General features: G+C 41.2%; 1 protein-coding gene across 1 annotated transcript in view; it reads right to left on the bottom strand.

Annotated features, from left to right (window-relative positions):
* Positions 1-23,668, bottom strand: part of usp43 (ubiquitin specific peptidase 43) — a 111,264-nt gene that overhangs the window by 36,412 nt on the left and 51,184 nt on the right. Inside the window, exons 4-6 of the mRNA XM_022765040.1 lie at positions 16,419-16,511; positions 12,394-12,529; positions 9,363-9,507 (exon numbers count right to left, since the gene is read on the bottom strand). Coding sequence (XP_022620761.1) covers positions 9,363-9,507; positions 12,394-12,529; positions 16,419-16,511 — 374 coding nt within the window. The remainder of the gene's footprint in view (positions 1-9,362; positions 9,508-12,393; positions 12,530-16,418; positions 16,512-23,668) is intronic.

Here is a 23,668-nt window from a genome sequence, read left to right as displayed (position 1 = left end):
TGGGCTTGCATCCTGTGTCCTGTATTCAACCAAGACCATGACCTTTCCCGATACCCTGAGTCGAGTTCTGCGAGTGCCAAAACAGAACCAAAACATTAATTATGCTTTCGTTGCAAGGGTGGATATTGTAGGGAAGACAAATTAAAAATGTTTCCTCACAACGATGATGAACAAATAAAAACCTTAGGCAGCATTACATCTCTCTCAAAACATATTAGCTGTAGCAAATTAGGAGACACGGCTGAATAACATTAGAACAACACAGCCCTACTTGAATAGCACCAGTATTTTAGTGACTCCTTCCAAAATCAGAAAGTAATATGTCGTGCATGGCGAGCAGCGTGATTTCACCCACATGTCCAACGTGTGCCGGGAAAAACCTCCTGCCAGACTCTCATTCTCACCTCCTCTTCCCTCCCTCCCTGAGACGGACGAGAGGAGAGCCACAGTCGGAGGGAGGTGTTAGCAGGGTGGAAAGAGACAGGGGAAGGAGTGAAAGAGAAAGTGGATACCGGAGTGGATAGAAAAGGAGAGACTGTGAGAGCGAGAGCACGGATTCTGTCGGGGCGAAAGGAAAGAACAGGGCTTCCTAGTTTCAGCAAAGAATATAAAGGAGACATTCATAGCGAGGGAGAAAACACTGGAACTTAAGTGCAAGTGCTTTGCAAGTGAACATACGATCTGTATCCAGACACGTTATCCAGATAATAAAACGATCCGATTACGCCTGGCATTTTTAACGTGTTCTCGTTCTCCTCATTGAGGTCGGATGTCTGTCCTCTAGTCGAGTAAAACCTGCGCATGAGTAATTTGAGGTGGCTGCAAATCAGCTGTATAGGTGTCAAAGATTGCGTTCTCACCTACCTAACATCTGAACACAATGTGACACCAGACCATCTCCAGAAGATATCAGGCAGATCTGATCACATTCTGAACACAATGCATTTATACCTTGCGTTAACACGCATTTTTCACATACAGATTGTATTTTAATACCAGGTGTAAACGGGGTCTGAGGGAGAAAGAGATAGAGAGACAGAAATGGGGGCTGTGGGGAGAGAGAAAGCAAGAAAAGAAACAGAAATCACTCTTGAGATTGGAGGTAGTGAGTAAGACAATGTTACCCAGCGCAGCCCTGAAGACCACACTACACCTTTGGCACCGACTCTCCTCTCCACTCCTCACCATCCTTCATTTCTTCTCTCTGTATCATCTTTTACTCCTTTCTGTCCTTTGTTACTCTATTGCCCATCGCCACTATCTGTTTTTCTCTTTCTTTTCCCCCTCAACTCTCCACTATCTGAATGTTTGGGATGATTCAGAGCTCGGCTTCACAGAAGTGGCCAGCAAATGAAAATCTGAGTAATAATTGCTACAACAGAGGTTCTTTGAGTGTGTTTCAGATCTGTGGGATGGGTGACCGAAAGAATTTTGTGCCTGGGAGGACATTCTTACATCTAAACACAGTTGGGACTGCAGAAAGCTTTTTCGCACAGACACATGCACAGTTACCGAGTCTTTTCAATCTCAGGGACATTTGCACACAAAAGGCCTCTTAACTCAACACTGAATGACAGCTTTATTCTTGTGAGAAGAAATGAAGAAAGTATCTGCTAACTGATGGTAAGGCACCAGTGGTGTTATTGAACAAGAACATCTTTAAAATGACAGTGTTGGAAAATAAAGTCCGTCAGTGTCTCTGTTAATGTCTACAGACGATGAGTTTCTGCATCACTTAGAGCTGTGCTCCTGATGGTTCCATTACTCTGCAGGCATCCATTCACACACACACACACACACACACACATATACACGCATGCACACACACACACACACACACGCGCGCGTGCACAAAAGCTTTAAGTAGATAATCACATTTTGCTGTTGCAACAGAGGCAAAAGTCTTTCAAAATTGATGTCTTATTTTCCAAAACAGTTTGTTCATTACTGATGTGTAAAAATAGGCCGCGTTGCATAACACACACACACACACACACACACACACACACACACACACACACACAGAAAAAAACTCAGAGGAGATTGGGCACATACTGACTAGAAATGACACTTCTCCCAAGTGGTTCAAGACCAAATGAGTGACCCCTGTCAGTGCAATCCACACACCTGACTAAAAATACCCAAGGGACTGTGGGCTTAGCCCTGGACGAATCAGAGGTCCTGGCGGTAAACCATACATGCCCCTGATGACAGCGAAGCACCTGAGCTCTCTGCCAACAGCGAAGTGACAGATTAAGGAGGCAGCGGGGGAGGGACTGAATACACCTGATGCTGCCCTCTTCCTTCTTCCCTTCTTTCTTATTACTTTTCTTTTTTTTGTCATCCCTCTTTGATGTACAGCGAGAAGGCACAATATCATGTCAACAGTAGCCATGGTACCCCCGCTGCCTTCTCCTAATAATGGAAAACAACACATAAGAGTAACAAAGTTGCAATCACTGAAACTGCCCTTGGTATTTTACACTTAGTTACATCATGTCTCAAATATTGGTCCAACAACATCCCATGCTAAAATCCATACCACAGTGCTACACATTTTAGTTGCTTATGTCTGTGAATAAGTAAGACAAAACATGGTAAACATGCTGAATTATGATCAAAGGGTGAGATTTTATATGAGAACCTGATGATAAATTCATAGATAATAGAGGAGAGACTTCCAGACAGCCTGTGTCCTCTGGCCGACTCATCCCAAACACAATTTAGTTGTGAATTATTCTGTAGGTTTAGTTTGAGCAGGCTTGTATGCCGAGGAAGCTTTCAAGTTGGCATTCGCGCAGGCATTTATGCACCATTTGTGTTGTTTTTAATAAGGCAGTTGAGCTGAGTGCTGCTGTTATTTCCCAGATGACTTGAGAACACGTTCCAGGGGCAGTGGTGGTGATCAGAGCACCGACTGTAGACACACCAAATTTCTTTCTGCTTTCATTCTCTTCAGGTTATTTTAAAAATGATGAATCCTACCGGAGGGGGCAAGAGGTCCCCTGTGAACGTTCCTGGAATATTTTTGCTTTTCCTGCGCTGAGTTTGCTTTAGGCGGCCGGTAACTGCCTTAATGGAACTGCACGGGATATGTGCTTTGCAGGGCTTAATTTGCATGTGTGATGTCTTTGTCTCAGTGTGAGCCTATTTCTGTACAAGTTCATGAGCACACACTCTGCAGTATATGTATAACAATGCTGCCGCACGTAAAATAGTGCATCCTGTTAGATAATTATAGGTCATTACTTGTTTTTACAGATTTTCATATGAATATTTAAAAGCAAATCAGTTTAAACCAATTTTCACCCTGGATTTTTACACCCCATACTCCCAAAAGTTATGTTTTTTGCTGGAAGAGAACACGTGATCCCTATATTTTAGAATAAACAAGGTCCCTATGCTTCTGGCAATGAAAATTAAAGAGACATTCCCAGTTCGAGTCCTGCAGAAGACCTTTGTTGCATATCCTCTCCCACCTTTCTCTTTCCTGTTTTTTCCACTCTGTGCGGTGCTATCTCATCAAGGAAAAAAAACAAAACACTTTAAGCCCTAAACATAACAAGTGAAGTCTATTTTATTATAAGAGAGAAATACTGACTGTGTGATTGTGGGAAGTGATGTGTCTATCATGCTGATCGTATAAATGAGTAGTGTGCGCATTCAGACAGAATTTAAAACCTCCGCTGTGAGTGTCTGATTGAAGGATGTGACTGCCCAGATAAACCCCTCAGAGTAACATTGAAATCCCTGACTCTCCACCTGTGCATAGCCCTCAGCGGGTTGATGGAAATGACACAGTGGCTTACCCTCAGCTCCGCGGTTCACTGTGACAGGACCTGAACACTCAAATAACCTGCTGGAGAGTGTGTGTGGAGCCACACATACGGTCAGTGTGTGTAAGTGAGAAAAGAGGGGAGGGGAACGACAGAGGCACTTTGATTGCCGCATCTATCTGCGAATGTAGATCCTGTTAGTGCGAGTCAGTTCCTAATACATCCTCTTATCTCCTATGAGAGATCCCCTTTTCTGCCACGTCTCCTGAGGATTCCTCTCTATTCTAACATACAGTGTAAACACCACACACACATTCTCTCTCTTTCAACTCCCACAATCCACCACTCAAATCTTAATAGACCTCACAATTTCCCGTAAGACACGTGTCCCCAGACTGGCTTTTTAGAGCAGTCGAATGAACATCACACAAAGTTAGCACGCTAAGCTTCCCTCTGCTTCTATTCAGCGGGAAGTCTTTTTTATTTGTGCAGCATTACGGAGCTTTACCACTCTATTTATGTGCAAATTGCCTGGATTGTTGCGGGTGAAATAGGACGTGAATGTGGCGCTCTGGACCTAATTGATTTTTTTCAGTGTTTTCCATCATGAGAACTCCTGCTGCCATTTCTTGCAAATGCAAAACCTCATTATTGTACCTGGGAGCTGCGCTGACTCAATATCCCCGAGAGCATTTACTGATAAAGTCAGAGAATATCAGCTCCCACACACTAAAATACACAGCAGTTTGTGACGACAGAGGAATTCCCTGCATGCAATAAACTGTTGGTTATTTTACTTGACGTTTACATTCTCTATGCTTTTTGCCATGTTATTAAATTGGTTACTACTTATTATTCATATCAGTCCATATCTGTGATGGGTAGATTTTTTTTTTTTTGGAAGCCTTTCTCCTCCTCCTTCTCCTCCTCCTCACCATCCTCATTACCTTTTCTTTCCTGCAGCCAAGTCATGTGGAGGAGGAGACAAAGAGAGGAATGAAAAGGACAAGCCAAGAATCAGGAGCAAGTGGTGGTCATTTGAGCAGTTTATCTGCCAAGAGCCAAATATGAGTATCACACTGCTATTGTCTGCCATTTCTCTTGGACACATTCATACAGTAGATAATCTTTTCAGTGCATACTCTTTCTTTTGCCAGAAAACATAATTGCCCAAAAGTTAGGGAAGGAGTGGTGTCGTTTCAAACACTTGCCATGTTTTGTTTTTGACAATAGTCGGCACTCAAACTGAATATACCACTGCATTAAAGGGACTCGAGGGGGCCGCCGCATTTGTGTGGAGATGTTGCTACAGGTACAAGTGATAAAAATGAAATATAATCAGGCCACAAACACTTTTTCCATGATGACGCTGCGTCTTTTTGCAAACACTGCGGTGGCACTGAAATGAAGAGTTTTTGTATTTTGTCATTCTGAACCTAGCCTTACAGCGAGTTCAATCCCCTGAATCTGAAAAGCACTCTTGCTCAGGGAGAACACATGTTTCAAATGTTTCAGCAGCAGTAAGATGGTGGCAAAAATATCATTCTAGGATCAAAGAGGGGGGAGGAGGTAACACGGGCAAGGAGGTGTGATGATGAACCCTATGTAACTGCGGGAAACCATCATCTTTACTTGCAGTTCCAGATTCTGCTGTGTGGTAATTTGCCCCATTCCCGTTTCATCCCGCCCTGTTACCTCCTGCTGCTAAAGCATATTTTCAGTCCACACACCCTCTCCTAACAACCCACTCTGAAGAGGACAGTGCATGAAGTGCATTTCCGAGCAGAGTCGTGCAATGCGACTCAGCTGAACTGTTTTAAAATCACTGTACAACTCTCAAGTGACCTACAAATTGTCATGCTGTGGTAGCTCTACAGTCAGATAAACACAACCCTGGGAGAACATCAGTATGTGACGGCTGCCTGCTTTCAGACCGAGAAAACTATCATTTTTTGCCACATGCTGAGCTAATCTCTCTGAAAGTACAGGCATTCGCTTTCATTTCATCAGAATTATAAAGCCCTGCATACACAATTATGCCCCCCCCCCCCCAAAAAAAAATAAAAAAGTTCATGCCAAACAAACACCAAACTCAGAGCTCAGGAAATTGTCATGTGAGTCAGTGTTTTTCATCACATTGTTGCCCCTACAGGCGTTCTGTTCGGCCATCCATCACAGCAAAAGGTTTTTCTTTTTCCACACAAGCTGAAAAACAACCTACAGTACATTATGGACACTAACAGTGCTGTGGCCGCTGTGGTGTATTGTGTAAGGAAGAGACCTTTGCACCAACTGACAAATGTGATTAGGACCAAAATCAAACGACTGGTCCCCACAATGGACAGAAACACAAAACTTCCTTGTGTGAAAAGATATTCACTTTATATGAAATAAGGCATGACCTAAGTCACCCTGGTGCTTAGGTCATGTTTTATAAATGAGAATGAGTGTCTTGATGTTTATTAAACTTAAAACGAAGTGACTACATTGCATGAGAAAGTGAGTTGCCCCTTAAACCCCAGAGAACCGGTGGCCTTAAATAACCTCAATAACCATAGTGACAATTCAGCTGCTTTAAACCAATAAAGTTTATCTTAGTTTAGATGTTTTTTTGACTTCACTCGACCACACTGGTAGCTGGAGTTCTGTTAAACTACCAACAACAGTGGTGTTTTATTCTCCGACTTGTCAAACCAGCTGCGACGGCAGAATTACAAAAAAAAAAAGTCTTTCCACACTGGAAACTGAACAAACAGAAATAGACTTAACAGAAATATGAAATACAAAACTCAAAATAAAACAAACGTATACTTTCCCACTCTGCTTGAGACCATAAAATTTAATAATGCCCTATGTGAAAGCTTTCATTGTGTTAAATTTTCTAAAATGTTTCAAATCACTATCCGCTTTATCAAGAAGAAATTATGCAGAAAATACTACCATACATCATCTTTTATCTTTAGAACGCCACAGCACAGTCTCAGCAGTAATGAGTGCGTAAATTAGCGTGCTACACTTTATAAAACATGACACAAATCCCATGGAATGAAGTTATGTTATCCTGGAATCTGGTCTGCAGTGATCCTATGAATTATTCTGCCGAGGTAAGGACCATTCATCATTTTCATCAGACTGCTCGCAAGAATGGGAGTCACATTTGCCAGTGAGTACTTAAGTGTGATTCATTACAAGTGCATTTCTGTGTGTGTGTGTGTGTTCTGTGCAAGGTTTCCCCTTGAGGGCCATGTATCTATGAGACTCTCCAGTGTAACTCTAATGGATTCATTACCTACTTGACTTACACAGCGGGGTGTGTGTGTTTGTGCGTGCATGCAAGTGTGAGTGTGTGTGTTTGTGCATGCATGCAAGTGTGAGTGTGTGTGTTTGCTCACGCATGCTTATGTTAGAATGAGTGTGTGTGACTGAAAGCATACTGTATGTGTCTGCCCCCTGTCTGGGTGCTGTGACACTGTATTCACTGTGTGAAGTGACAATAGAAATGCCTCCCGTTGAGAAATTGAAGCCTCTTAACTTTTCATGAGCACTTTAAGCACAGGAGTGAATTATTGATGCCATTCTTCTTCAGGGGTAGCAACCCCACCCCGCCCCCCTTCTCCCCCCTCCATAAAGGCATCATTAAGCAGTACAGTTGGTGAACAAAGGCTAACCACAACTTCCTGGCAACCCACAGAGATCACTATTAATGACCTCACTCTGACTCTGGTAATATGACTCAATTAAGCCCTTATCAGACATGAACACTGATCTGTTAAAGTAATGGCTGTGTGCCTTCTGATCATAGGTCTTTGTTTGTGACAGGCCTGTTAGAGATAAGGCAGCGCTGCTGGTGCGATAAGAAGAGATCTACTGCCCCGTTTTCCCCCTCAGCGTGGTGGAAGTAACGGCATCAGGTGAAAAGAGCGTTCACACAGCGTATCAAGAAAGGTTGTTTTGCCAGAGTTAAAACTGTTTTTGCCAATGTTTAACTTCACAGCCTGACTGCCATCCATCTATAGCGAGGGTGTGATGCTCCACCGCGCCTCATTGACCCCTCGACAAGTTGTCTAAGCACCCGTAACCTTCCTGATACATTTCCTCGTAAATTCAGTAAATCATTAGATATGATGTGCAGAATTCTGCTGTTTTACACAGTCTGACCAGGCAGAAAACAGAAATAATGCCGCCTTTAAAAGGTAAAATGTTAAAAAATGTTATTTCTTTTGGCCGTCTGATTCTAGAGGTCATGTGTTGTATTGGATTTTCATCTTGCAAGCTGTTGAAAGTTTAAACAGTATATTGAACTTGGTAGAAAATGTACGTCCAAACTTTAAAAATTTATGTGACATCCTTGAAAATATGCTCATCTGCTGAAGCAACGGGAAGATTTTTACTTGAACTAAAACTGGATTTTTCATGTTTTCCTTTCTAAAATGGCTCAACTGATAAAATTCATATGTCATCATATCATGAAATCATAATTTGGCCTATAAGTGAAATTTATTACATTGCTGCGTGAAGAAGGCAGTGCAAGACACACATTTAAAGGGCTACTCCTGCAATTTAGTGTAGCGCAAACTCAAAGCAGCAGAACCCACATTCTCCTGAACTAGTACTGGGGTCAAGCTCCAAAAATCCTGGATCTTACACTTCCAGCTATCCTCCAGCATCTTTTAGTCATTATAGATTTAAGACATGAGACATAAGACGTGCACTGCATCAGTTAAAGCCATGTAGGAAGAGTCAGTTTTTTTTTTTATTTTTATTTTAAACATGATGCCTACATACTGCCACAACTTTTACAGACTGAAGTGCGTATATCAAAGGAGCTCTTGAAGAACGTCACTCAGCCAGTTTGCTTTACAAAGCAGTAAGTGTGTGAGTGTTTGTGTGTCATTACACTTGCCCTCATTCTCGTGTGCATTCAGCAGCGTCTTGCATGGACGAAAAAGGTTTTTAAAGTGCACTGATGATGCAAGGCTGACTCAACTTCATACCTGTCTCTCTTTTTTTATGTGTGCAAGGAGACAGAGCTCGACTGTCGCTGTCTATCACACGGAGACAATAAGAGAGAAAGGGAGAGCAAGAGTCTGAGCTCATTCAAACAAAAAGTAACCTGTGCCACTGATCTGCGGTGTTACCTTCAGAGACAAGAGTAAAATGGTTCCTACTTGTCACATGTTGACGACTTCTCTGAGTTTTAGATGCATTAGTTATTTGTACGAGCTCAGCTTATTTCGGATGATGTGATGAACTGGGTGATATTCAGATGTGGCATTTAATTTCATTTGTTTGGGCTCTATCATGCATAAAGACTAAGACTGAATGGAGGAATACAAAGCACGCTGCAGACAATCTCTTAACCAAAGTAAAATGTCTGCCTGTGAGAAACACTGTGGTTAATGAAACATGAGAGCTCGCTGAGAGCGGAAACAAAGGTGTAAGTGTGAATCAGTGAGAGTGCAAGCTCATCAAGAGGACAGAGGAAGACTGGCAAAGAGAAAACTGGAAATGAGCAAAAACTGTCAAATCGGAGTGGGAAGTCAGTGTCGGCAGTGTTTTTAGTGGACGTCTTGTTGCCATGGTTACCTGAGTGCGGTGCAGAGCCTCCGCGACTGTAGAGGGGAGGAGCCTGGAAGGCGTAGACCACGTCGCTGTCAGAAATTGACGTCAGGTCGTCGTCATCTGAGAAGGAGCGCTGGAAACCCGTGGAGTACAACTCTGATAGGATGACCTGGAGAGGGAGAGTGACAGACGTGGTGAAATGGTGAAAATAACCAATCTGTTGAACTGAAAATTGAATTTAAAAAAAAAACATTGAGTGCCAGTGTTGACCCTCTGGGATAACTTGTTATGAAGATATATGACTCAGAAATAAACCAACAATGATATTGTATGCAGGCAAATTCAGAGAGGAAATAAAAATAGATACATTTGTAATCAGCTCAAAGAAAACCCTAAAATAAATCATATAAAACATCTTGCAAAAGCCTAAAAGGAATTTCTCAAACAAGCAGAGCATCAGAGACTAGAACTTGGCAACTGAAAGACATCAATATAAAAATTCAAGACATAAACATCTGCAAAGGGAATGATATTGAGGCTAAGTTTCTTTTCACAACTCTAATTCTCAGAGATGCACATTTCCTAGTTTCATGTTCAAGTCAACAGCTTCAGATCCCTGACAGTGAAACATATAATTGTATTAAGTGAGGAGAGCCGTGAAATTCACACTGCTCAATATTTTTTCACACTGAGAAGTTTTTGTTTATCTATTTGTGTTGTATGTGTGGACCTTGACCACAGAATATACTTATTTATGATCGGCTGCCAGGTGTCGTGGTCTTGATTTTAACATGCCAACTTTGGGCGCAAAGGTTATTAAGCTGTTGTTAACCATAGCAACAGTGTTTTCCTAAATAAATAAATGCTACTTCATTTGTTAACTCTCACTGATGAAAGAGAGTTTCCCTGACCTACAACAAACTTATAAAAATGGATGATTTAAAGACCTGTTCGTAGGCCATTTGATTCAAAAATATCAAGTTTCAGTACACGAATACATAGAATATTAGTTCTTAAAGACACACACACACACACACACACACACACACACACACACACACACACACACACACACACACACACACACACACACACACACTTTTATCATACTCAAATACTTCAAAGAAAGTGGACAGGAGAGGAGAGATGGATACAGATAAAAGGCAACACACAGGCTGGCTGTTCTGAACTGTTTGTGTGTGTGTTTGCGTGTGTTTGTTTGAGCACTTTCTGATGGGTTCCCTCAGAAATTTGTCCTATAATTTGCCTTTTTGCCAAAATCACAAGTAAAGAAGTGAAAATTTCTGTTTGTTGTTGTTGTTTTGTGCTAATTTTGAATCTATGTTTTGATGCAACCTGTTTTGATATCAAGTGTTAAAAATTTCCCACTGTGAATTAAAATGAACAATTGGGACAATTGAAATTAATCTTCTGCTACTTTGCAAAACAATCCCACAGGCAACTTGTCTAGGACAGGAATGCTAAACACTTCCATTTCCAAAATATTTTTTGTAACTTCACTAAAAAAAAAAAAAACACAACTAATTCATGGTTTATTAGTTGTTTGACAAAGATGTCTACCCCTAAGGAATAGAAATTAAACAAGAAATTTAATGCAGCAATATTAACAGCACATGCTCTCAAGAAGAACATTATTGCACCCCACCACTGCAGGCCACAAGATTGGAATATTTTATCCTGGTTTTAGCCATTTGTCTCTCTACAGTTGGTTGTGTGTCTGTGTTTTCTGTTCCATGAATAAGGTGTTTTTCATTTCACTGGACATTTGAGATTTTTGCTGCTCTCTTGCTCTCCTGCTGCTGTGGACCCAGGTTTAGATTCATCATCTTTCTGTATGACAGGAGAAAGACTGATGAACACACACACACACACACACACACACACACACACACACCTCTGGAACCTTTTCCTTTACCCTTTCTCTTGTTGGTGACATTTGAGCTAACCGTGGGAGTGCATTCGGGTGTAAATGTTTTTGAATTCAGGGAGAAAATTCTGTTGGATTATCTGTTTTACCTGGGTGTTGTTGCAGTTTTGCCCATTATTGTCGTGTTTCCCTGAGAATATGTTACTGACTAATCATGAGAGCGCACGGCGGAAAGCATGGAGGTTTTAAAGAGGTTTACCATTTAACCAAATGATCTAAACCACTCATCGTAAGTGAAGCAATGGTAGATGTAAAGATAATGATTACCCAGACTGTCTGTCGTAAACATCTACTCTTGCAGTGCTACTTCCTGGTTGAACTTTAATCGACTGTACTTACCACAGTAATAGGATGAATACAGCAGGCATTCAGGCTGCATTTCAATTTGTTCTCACTGCAATATTTGGCTGGGATAATAGACAATGGACTATTATTAACTTTTTAGACTATGATGCCAAAAGTAAATGAATAAATACATAAATATTACTAAATGCCGATCAAAATTTTGAGGAGCCCAAAGCATCTTTACATTGCATTATAAAACAGATATCAAATAGAGCAAAGCAGCAAATTATCCCTTTTGAGAAGCTGCAACTACAATATGTTTGGTCTTTTTGATTGATAAATGTCAGTTATCAAATTATCTAATTTTCTGTCGATCAACTTAGATTAGTCGATTCATTGTTTCAGCACTACAGTACAATGCCAGCCAGCCGGCATGTACGAATAACAGAGCCTTGAAAATGGCACACTGAAACTGAATGCAGCTATTATTAGTGTGTTAGTCCCACCTGTGTTTGACAAGCCTAAATGTCCACTGTAAAAAAAAAAAAAAAAGTCTATTGGACTTCGAGGTGAAGTTGTGCCGATCAATTAAGGTGAATAATCATGACCTTAACAAAACCACAAACAGCACCTCTTCCCAGGACTGTGTGAGTGTGTACAGGCTGCAGTTGATGGAGACCTCCCTTATTCTCATTTTGCATTATTAATGTAATAAGTATGTGTTTGTTTCAGTGGCTTCAGTGGTCATTTGTTGTACAGCTAAAGAAATTATAGGGGGAAAACGGTGTGTACGGGTGTGTGTGTGTGTGTGTGTGTGTGTACCTGGTCCGGGGAGATGTTGCCCTCCTCTGCCACCATGGCTCTAAGGCAGGACAGGGTACCAAAGAGAGGTACAGCCAGCCCCACCCGCAGATACCTCTGACCCTTCGTATTGAACACCAGCGTCACACACATCGGCCTGCAGGAGAAATAAAAGGGAGGGAGGGTGTGTGTGTGTGTTAGGTAGGGAGGGGTAAGAGGATGGAGAAAGGAAGATAGATTATGTGTTAGAGCACAGTGCCAAATTGTTTTGCAATTCTGATTTTGCATGTTTACATTACTACAGATTCCAAACACACCCTGGCATACTGAGTTATTAACATATTTGTAACACACACACCACCACACACACACCACACACACACACACAACACCACACACACACACACACACACACACACACACACACACACACACACCAGGCATCGTGCATAGAGTCTAGAGCAAAAGCAGATTAATGCATTGTGCAGAATAACGTCAGGGGCAACAGCATCATGCTGTCAGTTTATTTAAGAGATATATTGAGCTTTGCTGAGTTTTGATGTTTTTCAGCTGCTAAACAACAAAACAAATCATTCAGTGAAATGAGATTTTTAAATGCACTGTTGAGCTGTTTAATATCTAATATGTTTGGGGGAAAAGATTTCCTCTGACAATACTGTTGTACAAAGTCAAATTTCATGAACATAAACTCTCTGTCTGAATTAATATCTGAAGTGATTTACCAATTTTCAGATGTTGTTGTGTTTCATTTCTCCCTCGTGTGTGTGTGTGTGTGTGGACTCGTGACTAGACATGCCGAGCTAAAACAGTACATTGGTGATGGTCCTGCAGGAAGCTGCTGTGTGCTGAGACATGTCTGATTTTCAGCAATGTGAACACCTGCTGCAAAGCAATGTAAGAGTGAAAATGAAGGAGAAGTTAGAATGAGAAATGATGGAGGGAGAGACCCAGAAGATAAAATTAAAAGAGGATGGGATCTGTAACTAAGGATGGAGTTTGATGAGAAGATGAGTAAATAGAAAGGATAAAAGTAAAAAAAAAAAAAAACTGTGGAAGTATGGTGGAAAAGACAAAGTAAGGTCACGCCTTCTCATTTGGGATGAAGATGGTGTAATCGCTGACACCTCCGCTTCCTGTTTCCCATCATGCATTATTCAGGTGAGTAATGTGCGAGCAGTGGGGAGGTTGACAGGGCAGACAGCGGAGGATCTGAGCAGCTGTTTCGTTTACGTTGTTAGATGCTCCGAGATGAGACTTCGAGATGTGAAATGAAATGGTATGAGAGGTGCGGGACGGCGCTTGAGAGGAACAGGAAATAGAGATGTCAGGTTTTTTCCAGCTTCCCAGCCCCCTGCCGGTTTAGAGCCTGATCGTCTCTATTAAACTGCAACCTCTTAAACATGACGTGTCAAGAGTGCACAGAATTCTTCAGCTCTAAAACATCAAAAATGGACTTGAAACACCATGTTAGAGGCTAACAACCAAGCAAGTGTTTGCTCATGTTTTAGACCAATTACTGCAAACTGTGTAAACTTCACCTCTCTGCCAGCCATATTCCTGAGAATGCTCTCTCTGTTGCCATGTTTTCCATTTGTTCCAGTTCACGCCATGAACGTGAACCAGTCTGCACTAGAGAGAGAATTTTAACTTCCTTGTAGTAGTGAATCCCCTCAGAGTGAACAACAGAGCAGAATTTAAAAATAACCGTTAGCACTGCGTGGTCATCTAAGCTGATTTGAAAGGTCTGCCATTACGGCGTGAGATTTGTAAGAACTTGTTGGTGAACAAAATTGAGATAAACAATGAGCAATAAAAATAATCGTTTTTTTTCTTGCATCAAAAAATGGGTTGCTGTCAGGCCGTTAGACCAGCATTAGACTTTTTAGTGGACACAGGTTCTTACCTTCATCACATGACATTCGAATGGAACCCAATGCAAAACTTTGACAAGAAAACAGATCAGTTTATGTGATTTATAATGTGAAATCACTAAAACAAACAAAATCGACATAATGATCCTTTAACATGGGTTATATGTTTACAGATGGTTTGAGGGAGGTTTAGTGTGTGTTAATATACTGTTAATGCTGCAGTAGTCTGCTGCACGATGCACCTCCTGTGGTCAGTGCATTGATTTGGTTTTGTAGTTCAGTTTCTCCACTTTATTTTGTATTACAGTTCTTGCCAGTGTTCTATGTGTTTGTGGAGACAAAGTGCATTAGGATCTGCCAAACCAAATGTATAACACTAGCTTAACACTTGCACATCCACAAAGGCTGAAAGAAGGTACAGGCTGCATGCAATCCAATACTTCACAACCTTGGGTAGCTGACAGAGACCTACTGACTTAATTCATGTTCCTGAATGAGTCACTGACCAGTTAAGTGACACGAATCTTTGTCATTCTTTAGTACCTTTCTAAATATTGCAAATTGTTTTTAGAAACAAAAGCTTTGGTAAGGCTGATATGTACAAGACTGATACTCAGAAACTGCCATCCTCCTTTTCTCTCTCTGCCATATACTGGCATTATCTGCAGCACCCAGGCCTCAATGCCACGCTGCCAGCCAGACCCTGCAGTGTCTCTGGGGGGCCTCAAACTTATCAGGCATTCTGCTGGGATACTGCTGCAGCAGGACAGCGCAATGAGGCCGCTGTGTATATGCGTGTGTGTGTGTGTGTCAGGTCAGTGTGGGGCCAGGAGAGAACCTGAATGAATTTCCCTCTATGCTGGGCTCAGGCAACTGCAGGGACAGACCACACACTGTCAGAGAACTCACACCGCAAAAAACAGAGTTTGTGTTTTAGCACTGTGGAAGCCATGCAGAGAGGATGCAGAGCAGAGGTGTCTGCATGTTTGAAGATAGGAGGATTCATTGAGCACTGAATGTCGGGAAATTGTGAAACTGGAGCTCAACTGATGTTTGTTAGATGTTTTATGCCACGACTGGACTCATGGGCAGAGAGAGAGAAAGGGAATAAAACAGGGCCAAATCTACAATGTTGTGGTTACCTGGTATGCCTTGCTCCAGGACGAATTTAAAAAGGGCCAGCACACAGAGGCCCTTCCAATAAGAATGACAAAGGTGTAATTTGTCCCTCACCCTAACAGGTGAAACAGGGCTAACAGGAGACTTTGTAACTCAAACACAGCCTACACTCACCTGCAAGGTCCTCAGAAAAAGTCGTCTCAGCCAAAACAATGAAAATCACCTGTGCGGGTGTGAGGGGGTCCCATGGGTGATGTCTACAGCATGCTAGAGCTGCAAAGTCTTCTAGCTGTCATTCTATATGACATTTTCTATCTCTCTGTTTGCATCTCTGTCAAAATAAAAAAAATAAAAAAATAAAAAAGTCCTCTGTGCATCCCAACTCTCTCTCTCTCTCTCCGTCTTCATATGTCAAAGTCATACTGTCTCACAGTGGGACCTTGCTGACACGCAGCTTCTGTTACAGTTAAAATGGAAACAACAACAGAAAGTGTTTGGTCAGGGACTTTTGACGGCCAACATTTATCACTTCGATATGACCATGACCAACAGCTGCTGGAGCGTACATGCACAGTATGTTTGTGCACATGTGTTGCACACACGTGTTTGTGTACACAGTCTTGTTTATCCCATTTCCTTCTGAAATATGTGCTTTTACATTGATCTGGTATGATCAATGGCTTTTTCTACTTATTCGTTGAGGCTAATCTTTCTGCTACATTGGGTAAACGAGATGATCATATCTATATCACTGAGATCAGATGACAGCCTCATACATCCAGAGTGTCAACTTCCCAGCAGCTAAGAAAAGCTTTTGCTTGGCTAAACATTTTATGCACTGAGGCCTACAGGAGATTTACCCTATAAAACCAGAGTAGGGTAGAAACTTCCCAACACAACGACTCAGCAAATATACTCAGACCACTGTGGGACAAAAGTGAAAACATAAAATCATTACAAAAAAAAAATCCATAAAAACAAAAAGTTTCGTCAACAGCAAGTTTAATTTAGCTTTGACTATGTGTTATACATCACCTGGTTTGTCGTAGAGGGATTGGCAGGGAGATGCATAAAAACGGGTCGAAGGTGTTGCTCTGCTTAAGGCAATGAGGGCACGTCAGAGAAGATCTGAAGAGAAACAGAGACAGAGAGCAAATTTTAATCATTCTTGCCAAGTATGACCCCAGCTCACCATATACTTTGATAAGTCTTGAAAGAAATATTATTGCATATTTTCACTCTCCAGAACAATCCTTTCCCAATTTTTATCCTGCTTCATTCAACTTAGGTTTATTTTCACATCAGCCTGTTGGGCTGACATCCCTCTAATAAATGGCCATTTGAGGAGAAAACTTAACTTTACATGGCATAATACACACTGTTGGACAGACGGATCGAAAGATATTACCACTCCATGCCGAATCCCCACCTGTCTTCTTAAGTATGGAGCAAATGTGTAGTAGAAATGAAGTGTGTTATGTGCTACATGCAGTTAGCACCTCCATGGTGGTTAAATGCGCATATGCCATGAGGACTGGTGAATACTAAGCACTGAACCCGGTTATCTGGACTCGATCTGCTGTTGAGAAAAGGGCAACAAAGCAACAGAGATGGGATGCTGTTCAGAATTTTTTGGACACAAAACACAGCGTTAGGCAGGTGCGATACTGGAGTAAATGGAAAAAGGCTGCATTCTAAAGAACATACTGAGCTGGAAAGGTGGAAAGGAAGGGGCACTACTGAGAGAGAAGAAAGGAGAGGGGAAGGGTAAAAGATAAAAGGTGCAGAGGATATTTAAAGGCAGAGAGAATGGTAAAGAGGAAGGGTTCAGCTGGGGGGGAAAAAAAAGGAACAAAGATGACTTGAGACTAAAATGAAGGGCAGCAGATACAGTGGGTGTTGGAAAGGCAGAGGAAACAAAAGTGGAGAGCAAAGAGCCAGAGATGATGAGAAAGACAACAAAGTGCAGAGCTCAGTGGGAGGACAGATTAAAAATGAACAGAAGGTTGGCAGCAGGGATGTCGAATTGACAAAAGCTAGAGAGCAAGGCGGAGGGAGAATAAGACACGGAGAGGACCTGTCAAGGACTTTGAGCTGACAGGAAAGGAACTGATCAGAGCGGAGGACTGACAGGAGGGCAGATATACTGAGGACTGCATATGGATATGTGTGTATGTAGGGATGTATGTGTGTTTTTAAAAAAAAAAAAAAAGTTTTTTTATTAATATTGATGTTATGTTGATGGCATTATTAGTATAGCATAGCCATCAATATTAAAGTTACTATGTATTAGTTATCATTGTAATGTCACTATATTATGATCATTGGGGTCCGGGCACAAAAATATTGCAATATTGACCAGTGCTGTTTTTTTAATTTGTTTTTTAGCTGTTTGTTTGTTTTGTTTTTTCCTTTATTTATATTTTGTTCCCTCAACTATTCCCCTTTACAAACATACAACTCTCTCTACATATACACACATTGAAAATCACTCACACCAGATGGCCTCATGATTTAGAGGAAAACAATGGTTAAAGAATAGTTTGACATTTTGGCAAATATGTTTGAAGAATGCTTGAATATGAAGCTACAGCCGGGAGCTGGTTAGATTAGCTTAGCTTAGCTGCGCGACCAGAAACAGGGAAACAGCGAGGGTGGCTGTGTCTAAAGGTGACCAAATCTGCCTGCCAGCACCTCTAAAGCTCACCGATTAACATGTTACACCTCATTTGTTTAGTTCATTCAAAACAAAATATAAAAAAGTACATTTTGTATAAACAAACAAGATAAAACAACATTAAATTGTTTGTTTTGGACAGAGTCAGTTTAGCTGTTTGCCCCTGCTTCAAGCCTTAATGATAATCTAAGCTAACTGACTGCTAGCTATGCTATCAGCACAGCCATGGGCTAACAAGTACAGTTTTGTTGCTCTACAACAAACTGAGGTGTTCTACAGGTCTAACCTGTGGTTCATAATGAGTTTACTAACATCTGTGTATCCTGGTATTAGAGATTTTCAGGAAATCCTCAAAATTGTCTTCACTGTAAATACTACCAGGGATAGTTCAGAGGACTGTGTTATGGAAACAAGCAATGGCCTGACATTAAAATACTGTAAGGGGGTGGATTAGCAAGTGCAGTCAAATTCTGCTCTGACTACAAATCAGCAGTAAATTGCCATTTAAGCAAGGAAGTTTCCAAGTGTGAGTAACACCTCTGTTTTTATCTCAACAAACCACAACCAAAATCTTGCCTAAACTGTCATCTAGGTTTTTCATGTGGCAATTAAGTGAATACACTGACACTTATGGCTGTATTGCCTTCCGTGCACTCCTTTTAAAGCATCATTACATTTTCTATTCAAACCATACATTTCTTTGAGGCAAATTGAGGTAGCTGTTTGTCTCCATCAGAGGCAAATCTATAATACTTTATAAGTTTAAACAAACCTGAAACTGTTGGTGTAGCATTTTATTTTACTGCATTTTTATCTTTAGTAGTTCATTGTTATATAAAAGTAGTTTCAATTTGTGTGTGGATGTGGCTTATTATTTGTTGAATATGAATTTTTAATGTGACTTTTGTGTTGCGCTGAAAACTTTAAAGCATTTTCTTGATACGATGTTGGTATTTATTTTTGGTCGTGTTTGTACTTGATCCATGATATGAATTATTGCAATGATGCTACATAATGCTGTCTTCTCGCTGACAGCTTTTAGACTGTGTGTACATGCATATGTGCATGTTGCCAGATGCTTGTTTCATCTCCCTGTGTCTCACTATCGTTTCTGCCAGCCGAGCCGCAACCAAGTTTGTGAAGATACAGACTTGTCAAATGTACAAATGTGCTGGAAATAATACAACAGTTTTCAGACTCCACATTTCCTCGCTGTCAGTGTTCAGCCTGGTGTGCCATGGCAGCCAGTCGCAGGCTCACTAATGATGCCAGTTTGTACTCAGTAAAGCAGACTGACAGGCTGTACTCACACACACACACACACACACACACACAATGTTGTGCATACCTAAAACTCTGCACTTAACACTGAAATTCACACATGCGTGCAGGAACACCCACACAAACGCACAACATCCCTTAAAAAGCTTGTGGTGAGGCTGACAGTGTTTCCAGTCTGGTGGAGAATATGAGATAAGTATTCCTACCAATGTGTGTATGTGTGTGTGATAGACAGAGGTTGTACTCTATGTACAACGTTGAGCTGTCAAAAGACTATCACTATTTAGTTTATACCAGATACCTGGAGTTACACCAGATACACCCACAAACACACACACATTCAGCTCACAGCTAAAAGAAAAAAAACAAAACAGCAGCAGCATGTCTAAACATTATGCAGTATCTCATAGTCTGATTAGGCATTTTTCACATAGATTCTGAGAAGCTTTGCAACACAGTACAGGTGAGTGATATAGGTGATGTAGATGATGCAACGTATGCAGCACAAAATAGGAGATTGGTACATGACGCATGTAAAAGTTATGTGATCGATCAAGTAGTTGGAAGCTTTGCTACGAACAGAATTTTAAAAAAAAATGTTCCTCTCACATATTACTCATAAACTGGTATTTCCTCCACTCAAAAGTCTAAATGCTGCAAAGAATTTAATTCATTTCTTTAGTGGATTTTTGTGTTATGTTAAATATGTTCAAACATGAGATTTGATGGGTTATTTTTGCACCAGGTGTATGATTCACAGCCCATACAATTAAAAATAAAGCATTAAACAGAGATACAATTCTATAATTTACACAAAGGGTTTAAACAAAACCTGAAACAAACACTCAGCAAATGTGACAAAAGATGTAGTTGCACCTTTTTAACCCTTAAAGAAATACAAGGGGCTTACAAAGGTTTAGGAATATCTGTAATTTAAACTGTTTAATTTTCTTTCTTTTTATTAGAAGTTTTGTTTTTATCAAAAATAATTCTGGGCACAGCTTTGGTCCTGCAGCCACCAAACTTAAATGCTCTCAAGGAAACCTGATTGTTTAGTGAATGCAGTCTTGACCTTATTTAAGTTGTAAACAGTATCAGCAGACAGCTCTGAAGATAGTGATGGATGGAGGCCTGGGCTCTCCACCTGATCCCCGGCCTCTAACTAGACAGAGAAATTGAGGTTGAGAATTTCATTCTAATTATTAAATTTATATATATATATATATATATATATATATATATCTAACTCTTGACAACGGTCATTAATTCCCACAAATCCGTCTCTGAAAAACAAAGGTCAAGAATACAGTGCAGTGACACCTACATCTAGTTTCTCTCGCTGGTGCCAAAAAGCATAACTTCATACAACTCAGAAATCTCAATGATTGTATCAGGACAAAACATGTTTTTCAACCAGGAAAAGCGAAGCTGAAATACAACACACAGCAGATACTGTAGCAGCAGAATCAGATCAGATCATTAATAGCTCTAGTAAGTAAAAAAAACAAACAAACAAACAAACAAAAAAAACTGCGTATGAATGCATTTTAACTTACTGAATCCCCCTAGGCTCATAGTAAATGATGAATGATCAAGAGTGCAGCATTCATATTTATAGCATCTGACTAGACTGTAAGTAGTGAAGCATCTCTGCCCATTCATTCATGTCAGCCTCAGGCTCATCTTGCATTGATGTAACAGTGTACATCATAACCACCAGTCATGTTTTAGAAGTTCTGATCAATTATCAATACTCTGTATCAGATCTGGTACAGTGATTCTAAAGAAAACAATTTGACTAAGGATGGCATGCACTCTATGGACAAGAATCACTTTTATTTTTTTAAAAGGAGAATTCATTTTGATATCATTTCTTACAGATACTAGTGTAGTAAAGTAGAAAAGGCACGATTGTAACTAATACTATTGGCTCTGTTACACTTAGGTGAAGTGAGCCTCTCAAGACAGGGGCCCTGGGTACTGGCACACCCAGTTGGAAGGCAGCCCTTATTGTTATTAGTTACACCAGTGTTTGTAGGTCACCAATGTCAGTAGTAGCAAAAGAAGGAAATGAAGAGTCTGCAGCAGCTCCAATAGTTAATATCAAGGCAAGCATCTGAATAGATTGTGCTTGCTTAGGAGACTGAATTGATGCAAGTCTTCTCTCAGGGCATCATCGACCCCAGCAAAGTTAAGAGGTGCTCTATGTGTCATAGATCTCCATAGGTCAGTGCTCCTCCTGAGACTGACAGAGAGAGAGCCAAGAGAGTTAATTTTCTACTGGCTGCCTGTCTGTCAGTCAGTCAGTCAGTCATGTGTCACTGGCTGTGGATTTGGAGGCACTCATCTCTCTCTATCAGAAAGTATGAGTAGAGACCTCCTGTCAGGGGAAATTAACTCAACTAGGGGAGCTGTTGTGACACACACACACACACACACACACACACACACACACACACACACACACACACACACAGTATCCATCGTCCTAGTTTGGAGACAGCATTGCATATTCTCAGTGTCACCTTCACACATGCAAGTTTCCTCCTTCCTGGTTCAAACTAACTGACCACATAACTGAGTGATAAATGGGTTCACGTCAAACTTGTTTAATAAGTAGCAGACGACGCTTGTGCTTGGGCACACACAGCTGCACAGTGGTGAGAAAAGAAGAATGGATTGGCATTGTTTGGTTTGACAATCGCATTTTTCAGAACAGACCCTAAAAACAAAATTACAACTAACAAACAGGCACAGCAGTGTTTCTGAAGCAGGATTGAAACATGTTAACTGACTGCTCTCTCTCTCTCTCTCTCTCTCTCTCCCTCTCTCTCTCTCATCTCTCACAGTTTCACTCTCATAGACAGTTGCTCTCGTTTAATTGCTTCATTTCTTTGGTGTGCAGTGGTGGGAGAGACGTTGACATGATTACATCAAATGACTGCATCAAGTTTTGAGGAAGGAAAAGCAGTTTTAAAAACAGCAATAAACACTAATGCACCAAATCATTAATATGATTACACATACTGTACTGTATGTATAGTAAGGGATCACTCAATCCAGTCCACAGGGTTAGGACTGGGACTGCTGAAGGCTTTTAAAATCAATCAGTATTGGCAGCCTATTGCTAGATCAATTACCAGACAACTGTTTTAATGATACCCCAGTGTGCTCAGTTAAATGTTCAGATGTTGTTGAGAGCTGCAGAGCCTGCAAAATAAATATAGAGCAACTCATCGTTTCAGTCATTGATGAGGTCGCCATGTGGCACTGAGCACCGTGGGGAAGGTCACTATGGGTAAAAAAAAAAAAAAAAAAGAAAAAAGAAAAAGAAAAGACGTCATTTGAGTCTACTTCAGGTGTTTTGCAGGTGTATCATGCTTTTAAGTGCGTAATACCACAGTGTTTATGTTATTTTCCACTGTGAGTAGCTTCCTCATTTCCAGCGTGTGCTGTATTATCGGAAAAAAAAACAAGCAAAAACACAACACTGAACCTGGGCCGTTATAGTGTGCTGCTGTACAGACTAACATTTCTAGCCAGTATTGATTTTGTTATTTTTGAAGCTACAGCATAGTGAAAACAGAATAAAAAAGTATAAAGTGTGCAACTGGGACAGTTCATGTATGTGGAGTGTGACACCATGTCAGGTTAACTTTTTTTTTTTTTTTTTTACTCTTCAAACTGGAAAAGTTTTCAGTCACAAGCTTCCCTAACCTTTTCAGAAGACACTGCTATGAATGAGTAATAGCTTTCTAGTTCCTGTGCATTTTTCTGACAACCCACCTTCTCTCTCTCCCTCTCTCTCTCTCTCTCTCACACACACACGCACAGGATTTCTGATGCTCAGGGTGAGGCTAGAGGACAAAGTGCATTTACGTGAACTGGAACTTACCTTCCAGACATGCGACTCCTCTATGCTCTAGCCTCACACACGCACGCACGCACGCACGCACGCACGCACGCTCGCACGCACGCACGCACGCACGCTCGCACGCACGCACGCACGCACGCTCGCACGCACGCACGCACGCACGCTCGCACGCACGCACGCACGCACGCTCGCACGCACGCACGCACGCACGCTCGCACGCACGCACGCACGCACACACACACACACACACACCTTAGGTGTCACAGGTGGTATTCTGGTGGGTCAGTGGAAAAATACCAGTGTGTTTTTAATGAGCTGAGAATCAAGAGGCCTGGACTCCAGCACATACTGTACAGTTTGGGTCCTACACAGGAAAGGTTTAAGAATATAAACTCTTGTACAAGGACAAGAAGGGTAGAGCACGGAGAGTGAGGAGATGTGCAGCAGCTCTGA

Source organism: Seriola dumerili, unplaced genomic scaffold (assembly GCF_002260705.1).
Source record: "Seriola dumerili isolate Sdu_G_001 unplaced genomic scaffold, Sdu_1.0 BDQW01000621.1, whole genome shotgun sequence".
NCBI classification, from domain to species: Eukaryota; Metazoa; Chordata; class Actinopteri; order Carangiformes; family Carangidae; genus Seriola; species Seriola dumerili.
The sequence above is the reverse complement of the archived record's forward strand: the minus strand, read 5'-3'. Positions and strand labels throughout refer to the sequence as shown.